This window comes from Mauremys mutica, chromosome 8 (genome assembly GCF_020497125.1).
Source record: "Mauremys mutica isolate MM-2020 ecotype Southern chromosome 8, ASM2049712v1, whole genome shotgun sequence".
NCBI lineage: Eukaryota > Metazoa > Chordata > Testudines > Geoemydidae > Mauremys > Mauremys mutica.
This window is the reverse complement of record NC_059079.1, coordinates 90,942,538-90,960,233: the sequence shown is the minus strand read 5'-3', so window position 1 is coordinate 90,960,233 and position 17,696 is coordinate 90,942,538. Positions and strand designations below refer to the sequence as shown.

The window sequence follows — 17,696 nt, the reverse complement described above, 5'->3', positions numbered from 1 at the left end:
ACCTGAGCCCCCTCCTGGAGCCAGCACCCCCAACCCCAGCCTCGACCCCCCTCCCAGAGCCAGCACCCCATACCCCCTCCTGCACTCCAACACCCTGCCCAGTCCTGATCCCCCTCCCAGAGCCAGCACTGTGTACCCCTTCCTGCACCCCAACACACTGCCCCAGACCAGAGCCCCCCTCCTGCCCCCCAAACCACTGCCCCAGGCTCAGCCCAAAGCCCCCTCCCACACTGAGAACCCCTCAGTTCCAGCCCAGAGCCTGCACCCCCCTCCCAAGCCCCTACCCCAGCCCAGTGAAAGTGAGTGGGGGGGAGAGAGCAAGTGAGAGGGGATGCTTTGGGGAAGGGGCCGGGTAGATCCTGGGTTGCCCTTAAATTCAAAAAGCGATCTTGGGCGTAAAAAGGTTGGAGACCACTGTCCTAGATACATCTGCCTATAGAAAAAAATATACAAAACCAAACAAGTTACTTTTAGAACAAAGATACATTCACCACCACTTGAACACTTCAGTAAGAGGGTGCAAAAAGCTAAGCAAATTCTCTGTTCCTTTACTGAACTGACTTCTTTGCCAAGAACCTAGTTCTCCTACCCCTGCTCCTCCCACCAGTCATATTATTCTGTATTATGCCTTATTTGCCAACTGTATTATGTTATGAGTTTGGAGATCTTGGTCTTCCAGCGCTTGTGTGGGTTGCTCTCCATCTTTCAGCAATATCAAATAAATCACTGTCATTGAAATGTGCCAACTGAACAAATTGTTTCAGAGGTTGGAAAGAATGGAAAAGAGAGGGCTAAGAGGAAGCAGTAGAACACATAATTTCAAAGGAAAAAATATATTAAGCACAACTATATTTCAGTGGAAATTAGGAGGGAGACAGTATTTGTAGACCGAGAAAGACATGGCTGTGGATTCATGCCAAGGAGTGATTTTCTTTTCCTTTTAGGCAGTGAGAATACAATGTCAAAATGAGGGATGGCAGAGTGTGAAGGAGAGGGGTTTTTTTTCCGTTTTTTTTTTTTTAAATAAAGTGAGCAAATCACACTGTGCTTCATCAAAACAGGAGAAAAAATGTAATGAAGAAAAAATGTCCAAGTAAGGGGACTGGTATTTAAAAGGAACCAAACCCACTGCTGGACTGAAAGCAAGAGAGAACGTAATTCTAAGTGAAGCAATTAACACAACCAACAGGCAGGATGTCCACTTGGTGTTTAGGAGCCAAGACTAAAAATTGTTAGATTCCACTGCTGTCCTGCACTCTACAATGCCATGAAACAAAATCTGATCAAGTAAGAAAGCATCAGTACCACACTAGAACTGAAAACATGTTAAGTGTGGTATATAGCTGTTGCTAGTACTAACCTCACATGGTCTTCCTAAACAGTGAAGGAAAGTATTGTATCAGGAGATTGGGACATGTGGGGGATGCTAAGAGGTGAGGAAGACAGAGGAACATTCATCTGTAGATGCGGTTTGGACAGCCATGGTTTGCAGAGAAACCACACTCCACTCAAGGAGACAAAGATTTCTCCACACTAAACAGGGAAATTGCTAGAGCTCTGCTACCTACAACTGATTATGCTCCTACCGTACAATGCCAAATACGACATTTCTTACCCCAGAGAGACAAGAACTGTGAGAACTTCGAATGAAAGGTGCTCTGCAAGTAATATGTCCCTTTCAGACATCGGGTAACTGAGGCACAGAAAGGTGAAATTCATTGCCCAAGGCCACAAAGAGCTGATTGAGTCAGGAATGAGTCCTAGGAGTCCAGACACCTTGTCCCTTGTTCCAAGGACTACTAGACAATGCTGCCTCACTGTATACACCCTGTGACCTATAGCCAGAAAGGGCTAAGCAGTTCACAGGCTAATTGACCCAGCTTCAGCCTTTAGAGACACATTAGAAAAGTATGTAAATGGTAATTAGGGCCATTCCATGTTAGATAGGCTAGAACTTTGAAATGCAAACCTGTATTGTTAGAGAATTAGAGGTGACACTAATTGTATGTGTTTACTTAGCCATGTAAACAGACAGTTCCTGTCTATTACTATACCTGTTGATTCAGAGATCGAAGGGAGTATTAACATTTAGATGAATCTTGGGTGAAATAATGTCACTGTATATATCTCGCTGTAAAGTTTGTGATAAAAGGCTTAATGGATAAATTGCCTTATGTTAATCCATGTAGCTAATTACCAGTGATGCTTAGGAAATAGGTCTACTTCAGAGAGTCTCTATGATTGCCTATTATTCGCCTAAGGACTGTGTGGTCAAGAGGCTGCTAGAAAACTGTATAAATGATTCTTTGGTCCTAATCCTTTCATCTCAGATTTGCCTGATACTTTATGCAGGGGAAGCCTGAGTCATAAGACTGAGATCTCCAGTCCAATCTGGATCACACTGAATATGAACATTGGACTTATAACTTATGGACTAATCTGAAAGAACTCTTTGCAACTACAAAACTAATCATCTCTACTATAAAACTGATCTCAGAATGGTACTCATGTCTGTATACATACTGATCTTTTAATCAATTCTCTCTTTTCTTTTTTAATAAATTTTAGTTTTGTTAATAAGAATTGGCTGTAAGCATGTACTTGAGTAAGATCTGAAATATTCATTAACTTGGGAGGTAATGAGTCTGATCCTTTGGGATTGGTAGAACTTTCTTATATGATGAATAAGATTTTCAGTAATCCTCATCATATCTGACTTGTGTGTCCGTGTGGAGGCGTAAGGCTGGGTTGCTTTAAGGGAACTGTGGTTTGGTTTCTGGGTAACCAGTAAGGTATTACAGAAGCTGTTTTGAGGCTAGCTTGGTGTATCTAAGTACTGGAATGACCACAAGCTTTGGGGATTGTCTGCCCCATTCTTTGCAGTTTCCCCTAATTAAGAAACCGCAGTGTGGCTCCCATGGGACCCCAGCCACACACGCAAAACACTGAAGAGTCCCCCCACATTCCTAAAGTAAAATGGGATAATATTGAATGGACAAATGTCATTCCCAATACGCAAGATTTCAGGCCACAACACACCCCTTTCCCCAGGGACACCAAGATGGCTCCAAATATTTTCTAGCTGCTGGTATATCAAGCAGCATCTCAGTAAGTATCCTGCAACAAAGCTCAAAAGGTGCAGCTACTAGATAAGGTTCTCTTACCTGCCACACTCTTCCCTTCCAGACCAATTAGAATTTAATTCCTGAGCACCCTTCTATGATCTTTGTATTCTTTTCCAATTACAGAGGATTGGTAACCAACCACTAAATTAACATAAACAAGTTCAGCTGGACCATCTTTTAACTTCTTTAAAAGGCTTAGCTGGGGCCCAGTATTGGGGTCCCAGCTTACCTACCAGAAAAAAAAGATTTGATAGTTATATAGGATCTCAATTTCACTATGGCCTCCCCACAAAATCCACACCTCTAATTTATTCTCCTGTACCTGCTGTGCTACAGCCATCCATTGAAGCCAATGGAACATTAAGAGTTGTGGTTGGGTAACATTCCCTATCTGAGCCATTGCTTATCTGCGTTGGAACATTTATTACAGCAATGTTTCTGTCACAAACATTTTGCTGCAATGAGGACAGGCAGGGTTAAAAAAAAAAATTTAGGTGAAACACACAGCTAAGAGTTACCCTAACTGTGTTCAAGCCCTGTGAGGTGCTTCTCAGGCACAGGCAGTGGGAGTACCTTTGGTTTCCTTTTGAAACTGATTGTATTACCACAGGATTAGCTCAGATCAGACACAGCATCTGGCTTTCTGTGCAGTTCCTGTTTCTGACCCAGTTTCCAAGAAAAGTTTATGACGGTGCTAGGCACACTCTAAAATGCCAACAAGGGAGAGGAGACAGTTACAGCTTATAATTTGGATGGGACTTAATCAATGCTCTCCAACCAGGCTAAATTTTATGACAGTCCACAGGCCCAGTTCTAATCTGTGAAGTTACTCCCAATTTACACCAAACATCAGTATCAATCCCAAGGCTTCACTCTGGTTAGGAAATATGGTTACAGTCAGATCTACACTACAAGTTGCAACAATGTTTTAGCAGGATCCCCAAAATATTTTACCTGAAGCATGGATTGGCCTATGGGCAGATGGCAGGGAGAAGGGGAGCAAATGACTTGCCTCAAAGTCTCACTATTTCAAACTAAAATTGAAGAGAGATTTGAGAAAGTGGATTTGTTACCTTAACATGGATTTGTGCCCATTGCAAAGTGTTCATTGGTTATAAAAATCAAGTCTGTATTTCTGGCTCCTTGTACGTTTTCCTGATAAAAGTTTAAAATATACTTCATTAAGGAAGATTTTTCTTATATGCTACAACAACCTGCAAAACCAGTTCAGCCTTTTATCACACTCTCCAACTGAAGTCTCTCTTTACAATGGGTGTTTTCAGTCACTGAACAGCAAACTATCTCAGAGTTATTAGCCAATTAACTCTAATTTGAGAGCACTGATCACTAGCCACACATTCAAGAGTTTAGAAAACTGCTTTAGGACATGGGAGATTTTGCAGTGTGGATGGGGGAAAAAAAGTCTGTGAAAGGCTGGTTGAAATAATCAAGTTTTCCCTGTTTTTGTGCTCAATACAGGAGTAACTGGATGAAGTGCTGTGGCCTCTGTCATACAGGAGGTCAGACCGATCTAATGGTCCCTTCTGGTCATAAAAATCTATGAATCTTTTCAATAGGTTTGTACATATGTTTTACACTCAAGCTCTCTCAGCTTCCACTACTCTTGCTTAATTCATGCAGCGTTGCTACAATCCTGTGCGCAATATCTGATGCAACTGTTTGCAAGTCAATGAACTGTGATGTCACAAAGCGAAGATTGTGGCTTCAATGAATGAACTGAGAAAGACAAATATCTTGATAAAGTGACGTCAAGAATAAACAAGCCAAAGCTAACTGAAGCTTAATATTTTTCTTCTGTGTTTGGAGTAAAAACACTGACTTGAGCAATTAGATTTTAGAAGGAATAGAGGGGGTATTAAGAATACCTGGAAAGAAAGTAGTATTTATATATGGATACATGGACATAGGTAATGTGATTACCTATGCCACAAGATTCACTAAAGTTCTTGACACTTCTAGAGGTTCTGCATATCCCAGTACTTGCTCAGGTTCTCGCTTGTCTAGTTAACTCCTGAGATTCCACAATAATTCCCCTCAATTCTCCACCAACGATATCTTGTTTATTTTAAACAAAGTTGAGGGCAAGGCAGTATCCTGACTGATACCAAACTCTCGCAATTACATAGGGTTCCCGCATCAGGTGCATTTGGAGAGGTTGTGTGTCACTCTACACTGTGCTGTATCACTGGTGAACACATACCCCTTTCTACCCCAGCGGTGACTGTGTTATCATATAAAAATATGGAATGACAGGTATTGTGTAACCAAGTGCTTAGTTATCACTTTAACAGCTAATAAAAATGCAGCTCTCTCTGGATTGTAAAGCAGAAGCTATTTAACAGCACAGAGCAACACTATAGTTTTTACTTATAGATGCATAAATTAGGTCAGGGAGAGAAGAGTACAGCATCCAACTGAATCATATACAAGAGTTCATGGAGGACCTTTACCAATTCTGCTGAATAAAGGCATGATATGAACATCTGGAATTATTGTCTCACACACACACACACACACACAAAAAATACCTTGTGGCACCTTAGAGACTAACAAATTTATTTGGGCATAAGCTTTTGTGGGCTAGAACCCACTTCATCAGAAGTATGAAGTAAAAAATACAGGAGTAGGTATAAATACATGAAAGGATGGGGGTGCTTTACCAAGTGTTAGGTCAGTCTAATGAGATAAATCAATTAACAGCAGAATACCAAGGGAGGAAAAATAACTTTTGAAGTGGTAAGAGAGTGGCCCATTACAGACAGTTGACAAGAAGGTGTGAGTAACAGTAGGGAGAAATTAGCATTGGGGAAATTAAGTTTAGGTTTTGTAATGACCCAACCATTCCCAGTCTTTATTCAGGCCTAATCTGATGGTATCTAGTTTGCAAATTAATTCCAGTTCTGCAGCTTCACGTTGGAGTCTATTTTTGAAGTTTTTTTGTTGAAGAATTGCCACTTTGAGGTTAATTTACTATAGGGCACACACCAAGGTTTACACACTGTGATTCTAAAGCAAAAAAATTAACCCAACACATCTCATCAGCAAAAAGCCATGGAAGTGGGAAGCTGGCATTAATTCCCCACCCTTACACACCCACTGGTACCTAGCACCAGCACTTTATATTCTACACAAAGGGCACCCAGAGCTCGCTTGAAAAAGTGTGTTTTTGCCAAATGAACTACCACTGTGCATTAATGCAGCTAATTAAACAATACACAGCAAGAGCAAACAGACAGATTGGTGCAGTGCAAACTACTACTGGGCTATCAGCAATACAGACTCATTTGAGTCCCTACCAAGCACCTTGGGAGACTCCAAATTAAAACTATCGACCAACTATGTACATTTCCATTAAGCATTTGATTTGGATCTGGAAATAGAAATGCGTCATTTGGTCAGGAACTCTGTTAAAAAATACACAATGGTGAATTTATAGAAAAGGGGATATGGAAAATATGTTCACCCAACTCCCAACTAACCAACATTTTGAGTGTCACATCAGGCTTTTGAGTTGCAACCCTTATGAATCTGTCAAAGAAAAAAGAGTCCAGAAGGAAAGTAGTGTGTGTCTTCTTCAGAAGTCTGAGGACTGAAAACAAAGCTCTTTCCTTGGGGCTCACAAGTGAATGCAGAAGTTCTTCATGGAATCGCAGAATTCAGAAGAGAAATTTTGTAAGATTTTATAGTCAATAATCTGTCAGTTTGAAGCCAGTTTTTAATATTTGGGGTAGAGGGGGAGAAAAAAAGGGCAACATAACACTGCCCTATAGTTCCTGCTGCAGTCTGCTTCACCAGCTTCTCTAATACTCCAGGCTGGCTAATTCAAGCATCACTTTGGCCATTAGCCACCACAATGGACGGGTTTAAGCTTTAAGGAAAAACCAACACCACACATATATGCTTTACCTTCCACTAAAAGCAACAAGGTTGAAAGCAAGTCAACTTCAATTAGAGATGGTCCTACTGGCTCAGGAAAGACAAACAGAAACTGAAGCAAACATTTGCTCATCCCCCAACAAAAAGTATGTTTTAAAGTGTGGATTACAATAGTCATTCCAGGGACAGCCTCCTTTAAAAAAAACCACACCACATTTATTACAGTTGTGCTTAGGAGCCAACTGAGAATAGGGCTCCATTGTGCTAGACTCCATACCAACAGAATAAGAGACAGCTCCTGCCTCTGAGCACTTCCAGTCTAAGGCCAGGTGTACACTAGAAACTTCTGCTAGTACAGTATAGTAATTTTGGTTAAGGAGTGTGACTTTTTTTATACCGACAAAAGCGCTGGTATAGATACAGTCATACTTGTACAAAAATGCTTTTGCCAGTACAGCTCATTTTGCTCAGGGAACTCGGTTAAGCTATACAGGCAAAAAATGAGAGGGTTTGCCGATATGGCTATACAAGTAAAGGCAAACCTTTTCTAGTGTAGACTAGGCCTTAACATTTAAATCTAAATCCGCTGCAAGTCTGGCTTCTTCCCCATGCCTCTGAAACCTGTGCCCAGTGTACTGGTGAGCTCTATTATTCCACTCACATCATCAAGCAATAAAAAAACCCCAACAAAATTATTAAATGATGGGAAGTAAGTTCTGAATTGCTCCACTAGCTATAAATGGTGATTTACTATCCAATGCCAGAATAGCAGAGCACTTGGATCTGTTAGCACATAACTGGGCAATTCCGAAGTTAAAACAAGATCCGAGTTACAGTTCCTCTAGTTTATATTTGCTCGTAGGCTGAATAACAGCAGTTTAATGGTCCTGAAAGAATTCAAAAGCCTCAGTGGCTACTCCACAGCCATCTGTGACTTGCTTTGAAATGAGAACTGCCAGACACCAGAAAAGCAGTCAGCCACAAGGACAACAATAATACATGTGGCAAAGTTTCTCTCTCCACCTTGTTACCTAGTTTCCAATGCACAGACACGCTGGCCTGTTTATTTTTGACCTGTTCATTGTACTGAGAATTATTAAGAACATTTAAAATGCCAAGGTCTCTTTCCTCTCAGAGATGCTGCTCTCTGCAGAAGCAAGGTCTAGCAAGCTGTTACATCATGCATTAGACAAGTTTTTGCCCTACCATCCCCATTCCAGATGGGCCAAAGTTACATTTTAACTTAGGCATGCTTCTAACTTTCACAGAAGTTGCACATGGAGGCAGCCTGGGTCCCTAGAAACATCTGCAGCTCCCCATAAAACCTGCAGCCCCAGTTGTTTGGCAATTGTAGTAGAAAGGGTGGTGTGGGATGCAGGTGTTTTGACATGAAAAACAGAGATCGGGGTATGCGTGGAAACATTTGTATTCCATTTGTAGCCAAATTTTGGCTGTGAAAATAAAAAGGCAACAAGGCTGTGTGCATTACTAAGATAAGATGTTCTGTCAGAAGGCTATGTACCTGAATGACATGTGCTTCAGTCTTAACAATGCAGACCCAAAGTAGTATGCACCAAAGATTTCAACCTATAAAGTAAGGCCTTAATTGCTTACCTACTTCACAGACAGATTGCAGGATTAGTCATTATGTATAAAATGCTGTGAAGATGAAAAGCACTAGATAAGTGCTCAAGTATTATTAAAACACTAATACTCTCTGGGCCAGAGTGGTTGTTCATTCATTCCAAACTAATTTCGAGTGAACACATTTCATTATATTTTAAATTAAAATGAATTCAGTGTTCTTAAAAAAAAAAAAATGGACAGCTTGACAGCACAGGAGATAAAAGTTCTATTTATCCACAGACAGATACTGCACGGAGCACAGGCAACAGCACAAGCTTTCCCCACACTGCCCCCCACCAATGCACCTGAATCCTGACTCCTATAGGAGTGAGGTGTTCAGTCTTCATAGGCTCTTCAGTTTTTGGCCTCTCATGCAATTACTAGTATCTGTGACATGTATCCATGTCCACTAGTAGATGGACTGGGACTCACCAACTCATTGCATTTGCTGGTTGCTGAAAAGCTGTGAAAAGGCCAATTTTGGTCATTACTGATCTAGGAGATAAGACGAGCTACAGCCACAGCTTCTCAAGATGATTTGTAGTCTTGGTCTCATCTCTATTCAGGCCCCACACTACAAGAAGGATGTGGATAAATTGGAGAGAGTCCAGCGGAGGGCAACAAAAATGATTAGGGGGCTGGAGCACATGACTTATGAGGAGAGGCTGAGGGAACTGGGATTGTTTAGTCTGCAGAAGAGAAGAATGAGGGGGGATTTGATAGCTGCTTTCAACTACCTGAAAGAGGGTTCCAAAGAGGATGGATCTAGACCGTTCGCAGTGGTAGAAGATGACAGAACAAGGAGTAATGGTCTCAAGTTGCAGAGGGGGAGGTTTAGGTTGGACATTAGGAAAAACTTTTTCACTAGTAGGGTGGTGAAGAACTGGAATGGGTTACCTAGGGAGGTGGTGGAATCTCCTTCCTTAGAGGTTTTTAAGGTCAGGCTTGACAAAGCCCTGGCTGGGATGATTTAGTTGGGTTTGATCCTGCTTTGAGCAGGGGGTTGGACTAGATGACCTCCTGAGGTCCCTTCCAACCCTGAGATTCTATGATTCTATGTTTGGCTGGCCAAAAGGTTGTGTTTTTTTCCTGGCAGATGAAGACCTCACTCCACTCATACCTTTATCTTCTCCAGTCCAGACTACTGCAATCCACTCTATCTAGAGCTACTCTACAGGGCAACATAGTTCTTACAGAAGAGCTCTGTGTAGTTTGAAAATTTTTCTCTCACCAACAGAAGTTGGTCCAATAAAAGATATTACCTCACGTACCTTGTCTCGCTAATATCCTGGGACCAACATGGCTGCAACAACACTGTATAGTTTTATTTTGTCAGACATGACAATTAATTTCTGTACCATAAAAGGACTGGGTTCTGGGATATACCAGTTTGACAATTTTATGATTGTCATCTTAGATGAAAGCTAAACAGTTTTTTTTTAAGTTTACATTATGTAAGATGACACGTTAAAAAAGGTCTATTTTTAGCCCTCTGGGTTGCCAAGAAACAAAGAATGCAAAGTTTATCTGTGACTTTGAAGTCTCTCAAAAAATAGCTCTGAACCAACACCCCCAAATTTTGGGGAAGTTTGGATCAAACCTTATAACCCCAGGTTTATTTAATTTCTCTGTCTCATTGTGCTGTGAACCATCAGCCCTTTCCTTTATTTTAGTGAGCTTGTGTTTCCACATGAGTTTTGAAACTTTGGAACAAGAGGAATCGCATTTATCAAGCCACCTGAAACACACTTCCCTCACATACTATTATAGCAGTTGCTCCAGATCCCATTATAAGCCCTATTTTTCCACACACTTCTACTGTCTGCAAATAGAGGCCTCTGAGGTTTGAAATTGGCAGCCTATCTCCAAAGCTGAGGAATAATTCTATCACCAAGTTTCACGCAAATCAGACAGGTAGCTTTGAAGTCACAGACCCCCCAAAATCTAGTAGGACTTAATGAAATTGCATAGTTTCCAGCTAAGCAATACTCTATTGTGCTCATTCCACTAGAAGCAATTACCCACTGGATCAATAGTGCCTCACAGAACACAAAGAAAATCCCACTGAACCGTATAAATAAGAGTCCTGATTTCAAGTTATGGTGGGCACAGAGAAAATGACAGTTTTGTCTGGGAGAGGTAAGGTACTGTGATGTTCTCAGTTCCTCCTAGCATCTCACCTCCTGAAATCAAAGGTATCCCAAAGAGGGCTCAACTAAGGTTCTATAGCTTCTCAGGTGGGAAGTATCATCTTAACTTTACTTTTCTCAGTTCTCAATGTTTACTCTGCATTTTTAATTGTAAGCCCAACACTCTTGCAAGGGGCACATGAGGACACCTTAACTGCACATCTTCTGTTCTTCCAGTGCAAGTTTGAGGAATTAAAAGCTCATGCTCAGGAAGAGCACAAGGACCACAGGGAACGATTTTGCCATTGCAACCTCGAGTCCATGTTAACCAAGCTTTTTGAATCAGGGGGTAGCCATGTCTGTATCCACAAAAACAACACGGAGTCCGGTGGCACCTTAAAGGTTAGTCTTTAAGGTGCCACCAGACTCCTTGTTGTTTTTCAAGTTTTTGAGTATGAATCTAAGTATCCATGAGGCTATATGAAGCATGCATGGCAATCTCATTTATAGGTCTGTGTCTCAAGACATAGTTTATCTAACACGAATGCAGGTGAGTACAGGTTGAGATGTCCATGCTGTTTTGATTGATGAAAATTTCAATGCTGTCAGTAGCAACAACACACAAAGCTTTAGTTATATGTAGCCTTATTATATCAGGCAGCCCCCTAGAGAAGCTTTAGCTTGGTAAGAGCATTATACTGGGATCAAAGACTTGTCAGTGTGTCTCCTTGCAAGGAGAAGAGAAGGCAGAGTGCTCAACTCAACTCTTTTGTTATTGTCTGGGTCTAAAGTAATGAAGCATCCCCTCCACTGAGCCAGCTTAGGAATCATACAAAGGGTTCTATCTCCCCACCCAGCATGCCCACAAAATGCTCTACAAAGGTCCTCAACACCCTCTTTACACAACATTATTACATAACAGCATTGTTGGAAGAACCTCCAACTTCCCATGCACCTTCCCTCTCAAAACCTAGTCCCCTTCCCCAGGCATCCTACCCACCCCAGCCTCAAGGTGGCCTCCACACCCTATCCCCAGCCTGCTCTGCAGCTTGCGTTTCATTTCAACCCATGTGAGGTCATAAGCAATTTGGGTCAGGACCTCACCTGGTTTTTGCAAAGCACTGGGCACATTTATGGTGTTATATAATAACATGTTTTCTTGCACAAAGCTCACACCCCTGCCGGTGCTTCAGCGAGCACTACCCAGTGCCTGCGAGACACTCGCACAGGTTGCACCCTGGGAACCAACGTACACGTGGGAGGAAGCGCTCAGAGGGTGGGGGCGTTCAGCGTCCCCAGATGAGGCCAGGCCAGGTTTAGCTGGTGAACGGGCACAACCGTGCTCTGCACCCTGCCAGGGAAGCCTGTCCCTGAAGAACAAGTCACCAGCTCGGGGAGGAGGAGCAGCAGCCCCAAGGTGCCGAGGGCTGCAAGGATCCTGTGACTCTTTCCCTCCCCCACACCATGCACGGCTGGAGGGAAGGGGCTACATCGACCCCTCCCGCAGCGCGTGACGCCCCGGGTCACGGGTGTCCCCCGCCCCCGTGCACTAGGGGCCCTAGAGCCCGGGCTCGCGCCGCGGTCAGGTCCGCGCGCAAGGAGCCCCCGGGCCCCCCCCGCGCGCTGGGGGGCGCCCCGCGCTCACCTCCTGAAGTCAAAGGGCATGTTGGTGGCGGGTGCGGCCCCTCCCCCGGCCCGGCTGCCTCAGCCTCGCTCGTGCCGGCCCGGCTGCAGGGCCAGGAAGTGATGGGCCGCGAACCGCATCCCCATTGGGCAGCCGGCACCGGCCACGGCAGCCGCTTCCGCCGGCGAGTTAAAGGGCCAGGAGAGGCCGGCCGGGGGGCAGGCGGCGCGGCCGGTCCGCGGCTTGAAGGAGCCGCTCCCTGGTGCCGGGCTGGCACTCGGGAGAGCTGTGCCACTGCCCTGCTGGGGGACCCTGGACAAGGGCCTTCCCTCTCTGTGCCTCTGCCGCGCCCCCCTCCCCGGCTTCCTGAGCTCTTCGGGGTAAGCACCGCTGTTTGTACAGCGCCTAGCACGGGGGGCTTACCTCGCTCGGGCCTTTCAGCCCGAACAGTAAATACGATAATAATCACTCTCCTTCCATAATGAGCTACCACAGGAGTAGCTGGGGCTGCACTGCAGGGAGAGCCTGGGCCCAGTAAACTGAGGCCTGTCTCTGATGGGGATGCTTCAGATCAGCTCTGTGTCCAGCAGTAAGTGGAAACTGAAAAAGCAGCTGTGGCTTCAGAGGATGGTCTAAGAATAACCTCAGGCCTTTTGCTGGCTGCGGTCTAACTTTGGAAAGGGGCTTGACAAAGTGGTCTCACCTACAGCACAAGTTAGATCACAGCACAGAAAAGTATCAGAGGGGTAGCCTTGTTAGTCTGGATCTGTAAAAGCAGGTAAGAGTCCTATGGCACCTTATAGATTAACAGACATATTGGCGCATAAGCTTTTGTGGGTGAATACCCACTTTGTCAGACGCATGGCAGACGTCTGACGAAGTGGTTATTCACCCACGAAAGTTTATGCTCCAATACATGTTAGTCTATACGGTGCCACGGGACTCTTTGTCGCTTAGCACAGAAAAGACACATGCTTACAGCCAAAATATCTTCCCTTGGTGGTTAATTAAGAAAAGGCATCCAGGGGAAGAGGAAATGCACAGAACTCTATGCATACCACACTGCCTTCCATGGTGGTTCCACCACTTTCATCATCTTCTCATGGCTCTTGCCATCTGCCTCCTCCCCAGTGACCCACCTCTCTCCATTTTACCCTGGTGGCTCAGCAGGAAACCAAGGCTATGGTTAGAAGCAAGAGTCTTTTAGGCTGGAACATGCAGAGAAACACTTCTTAATGGTGAGATCCATTAGACTGTGAAATAGGTTCCTAAGGGAAGGGGTGAAAACTTGAATATGGAGCAAACTGATTGAAACTATAGTAAAGAACAGAATTGTCATACACATAGATGAACACAATTTGTTGGGGAAGATTCAACATGGTTTTTGGAAAGGGAAATCATGCCTCACCAATCTACTAGAATTCTTTGAGGGGTCAACAAGCAGGTGGACAAGGGGAATCCAGTGGATACAGACTGTTTAGATTTTCAGAAAGCATTTGACAAGATCCCTCACCAAAGACTCTTAAGCAAAGTAAGCTGTGATGAGATAAGAGGGAAGGTCGATTAGTAACTGGCTAAAAGATAGGAAACAAAGGGTAGGAATAAATGGTCAGTTTTCAGAATGGAGAGAGGTAGATAGTGGTGTCCTCCAGGAGTCTGTACTGGTCTCAGTCCTATTCAACATATTCATAAATGATCTGGAAAATGGGGTAAACCGTGAGGTGGCAAAATTTGCACATGATACAAAACTATTCACGATTGTTAAGTTCCAAGCAGACTGCGAAGAGCTACAAAAGGATCTCTCAAAACTGGGTTACCAGGCAACAAAATGGCAGATGAAATTCAAGGTTGATAAATGCAAAGTAATGCACATTAGAAAACATAATCCCAAACTATACATATAAAACGATGGGATCTAAATTAGATGTTACCACTCAAGAGAGAGATCTTGGAGTCATTGTGGATAGTTCTCTAAAAACATTCACTCAATGCACAGCGGCATTCAAAAAAGTGAACAGAATGTTGGGAATCATTAAGAAAGGGATAATACAGAAAATACCATATTGCCTCTATATAAATCCATGGTACACTCACATCTTGAATACTGCATGCAGATGTGGTTGCCCCATCTCAAAAAAGATATATTGGAATTGGAAAAGATTCAGAAAAGGGCAACAAAAATGATTAGGGATATGGAACGGCTGCCATATGAAGAGAGATTAATAAGACTGGGACTTTTCAGCTTGGAAAAAATGACTAAGGGGGGATATGATAGAAGGCTATAAAATCATGACTGTGTAGAGAAAGTAAATAAGGAAGTGTTATTTACTCCTCATAACACAAGAACTAGCGGCCACCAAATATAATTAATAAGCAGCAGGTTTAAAACAAACAAAAGGAAGTATATTTTCACACAACACACGGTCAACCTATGAAACTCCTGGCCAGAGGATATTGTGAAGGCCAAGACTATAACAGGATTCAAAAAAGAACTAGCTAAATTCATGGAGGATAGGTCCATCAATGGCTATTAGGATGGGCAGGGATGGTTCCCTAGCCTCTGTTCATTCCCTCTGGGGCACCTGGCATTGGCCACTGTCAGAAGACAGGCTACTGGGCTGGATGAACCTTTGGTCTGACCCAGTATGGCCATTCTTATGTTCCTTTCTTGGGATATGTGAAACTAGACTGGGGGAAGCCCTGGAGATTAGACTGTAAGGAGCAATCCCGCAAAAGCCCCTGGGAATGAGTGAAAATTTTTTGAATAGACCTTTTGTAACTCAGACATCTATATTATCTGACCACATTGTACAAGCACATTAGTGGGACATTTCTCTTAAATGATTAGCAGTGAGCTAGTTAACATACTCAGCCGAAATTTAACAGCCCATCAAAATTAATAGGGCAATTTCCATCTCTCATAAGTAGAGCTGGTTAGACAGGCTTGGCTAGAGGGTCCTATAGCAAAACAAAAACCAAAACCAAAAAAAACCCCAATGCTGATCTAGATACAGCCTAGAATATATACTAGCAAGAACCAAACAGTGTTAGCTGCTACAGTCACCTAGTATTAGCCATATTGTGTTGAAGACATAAACCAGGTAAGTCATGCAAGATACTAAACTGGTTACAAACTCAAAAACTGGAATGTACACAGAGCCTTAGGCAACCTAAAACAGTAGCTCTGACTATATATTTAGGAATACATACAACACATCAATAAGTCACATTAGGAAGGTTTTATTTGAAACAAAAAGGTCAAATTCCGAAGAAACTGATGGGGCCACCACAGCATGCCAGAATGGCTTTACGGCCTGATACAGCTCACAGTCCTGCCAAGGAAAGGAGAACTTAATGCCCTGAGATAAGACCCCTCGTCATTACATTGTTTAATTACATAAGGCTTCTCGAAAGCTAGAGATAAGAACAGGAATTTGACTGCAGTCCAGCTGGGTGCGGTTGCTTAGATCATACTGTGTGTTAGAATAAGAACTAAAAGCAAGAGTTTATGTGGCATGACTATAGCATAATTGGAGTTGAAATAAGTAAGCTGATACTGATGACTGGATCTGAAAGTAACTATCTTTTTAATAAATAAACAATAAATTATCACTCTCCTGATGATAGTAATCTTAATACTACCTCATGTTTCTCTTCAAAGTGCTTTACTACCATTAATTGAACCTCATAACTCCTTTGAAGTTGGTAAGTAAATAACATTATGACCATTTTTTCAGATGAAGAAACCCAGGCAGAGAGGTGAAATTACTCACCTAGGAGCAATGTGGGGTCTGTTTCACAGCCAAGATTAGCAACCAGGAGTTTCTAGTTCCTAGGTCTATGTCCACAAAAGTACGAAAAGTAACATTCCATATTCCTGATCTCTTTCTTACAGATGAAACAGATCACTGGTGACTCTCTCTGGATTCATAACCACTGTCTCATAAAGATAGAGAAATAATAAAATGGTCTTGTAATTAAAGTGAGATTGCCACTTCCTCCCAGATGAATTCAGTACCATTCTACTCCAGCAGTAAAACAGGAGACTTGCTTTGATGATCCACTCTGGGATGGCAGTGTTATTGTTGGATTCCAAAGTTCCCTGGAAGATAAATCCATCCCTACCTAACGATGAGAAAACAGACACAGAGAGAGGTTCACAGCCAGAGCAAATGACAGCCAGAAAGAGAACTTGGGTTTTCTAGACTCCCCAACAATGGCTTGTACCCCGTGCCTATACTGTCTCCCAGAAAAAAACTATTTGTCACCCAAAATCATAGACACTAGAGAAGGAAAAACATCTTTATCTCCCTGTTCAGGATTTTTATAGTCTTGCTCAATCTGATTTTAAAAGTCCCAAATGATGGGAGTTTTATTCTTTCCATGGGAGACTATTCCCCAGACAAATACATTTCATTGTCAAGAAACTTTTACCGATGTTCAGCTTACATTTTCCTTTATTTTATTTTTAGTAATTGTGGAGCTGTGATGATTTACACCAGCTGAGGATCTGGCCCAGAACTGGGCTTAAGTGTTTATGCCCTAGCCAATCTTTTATAGACTGTTATGTATCTTCAGTTATTGTTAACCACACTAGACATATTTATCTTAATCAGTCTTCACAAGTCAACCCTTCTAGTTCTCTAATTGTTGCCATTCTCTGCATTCTTTCCAGTTTGCCAATATCTTTCTGATAACATGAAGTCCAGAATTCTTTATATGATTGGCTTCAATCACCTACCTCAATCATTTATTCCATAAACTTGTTTTTCCTGGTAAGAAGATGTATGCCTAAATTACCTAGGTACTCCTAGTATGTAGATTATATGACATGCCTTATTTTTAACTCCTCATTAATGTATCTCTATACATTATACTGATTTTTCATAATTTCATAATCTCTATTGTATCAACCCAAAATCCCTTCTTTTCTAAACAGAGTAATCCCAATTCTCCTAATCATTCTGTACAAATCTGTATAATAAATATCCTTTAAGGCTCACATCAAATGGTCACTTTTTTCTTTTGAGATCCCTTACTCATTGTTCAATGCTATTTGATAACCTCTGGCTTGGGCTCTGGTGCTCAAGCATGAATTGGGAATGTACTATAGATACATTGACTAGGTCACTAGCAGTCATTATGTGTCAAGGTAAATCTGTGAAGTGTTGTTCTTGAGCTCTATCTGTACAGTCACCATTCAGCTCAATTACATTTTGTTCAAAGGTTGGTGTGCACAGTCATTGATCTTATTCAGTCATGCACCCTCTTCTGTTGCTTAGGAGTGTATGCTAG

General features: G+C 42.5%; 1 protein-coding gene and 1 long non-coding RNA gene across 3 annotated transcripts in view; one reads left to right on the top strand and one right to left on the bottom strand.

Moving 5' to 3' along the window:
- The window catches only part of ERGIC1 (endoplasmic reticulum-golgi intermediate compartment 1), a 93,826-nt gene extending 81,267 nt beyond the window's left edge, over positions 1–12,559 (bottom strand). Inside the window, exon 1 of one of the 2 annotated variants that reach the window (XM_045028605.1) lies at positions 12,423–12,559. In XM_045028605.1, coding sequence (XP_044884540.1) covers positions 12,423–12,442 — 20 coding nt within the window. In that variant the 5' untranslated portion in view covers positions 12,443–12,559. Of the gene's footprint in view, positions 1–4,198; positions 4,222–12,422 lie in introns of those variants that run through there. The other variant, XM_045028606.1, reaches the window with a different exon arrangement.
- Positions 12,560–12,633: 74 nt separating this feature from the next.
- Positions 12,634–17,403, top strand: LOC123376544. The gene is made up of 2 exons (XR_006581826.1): positions 12,634–12,781; positions 16,297–17,403. It is a non-coding gene; the product is annotated as an uncharacterized LOC123376544 (long non-coding RNA).
- The last annotated feature ends 293 nt before the right edge of the window (positions 17,404–17,696 follow it).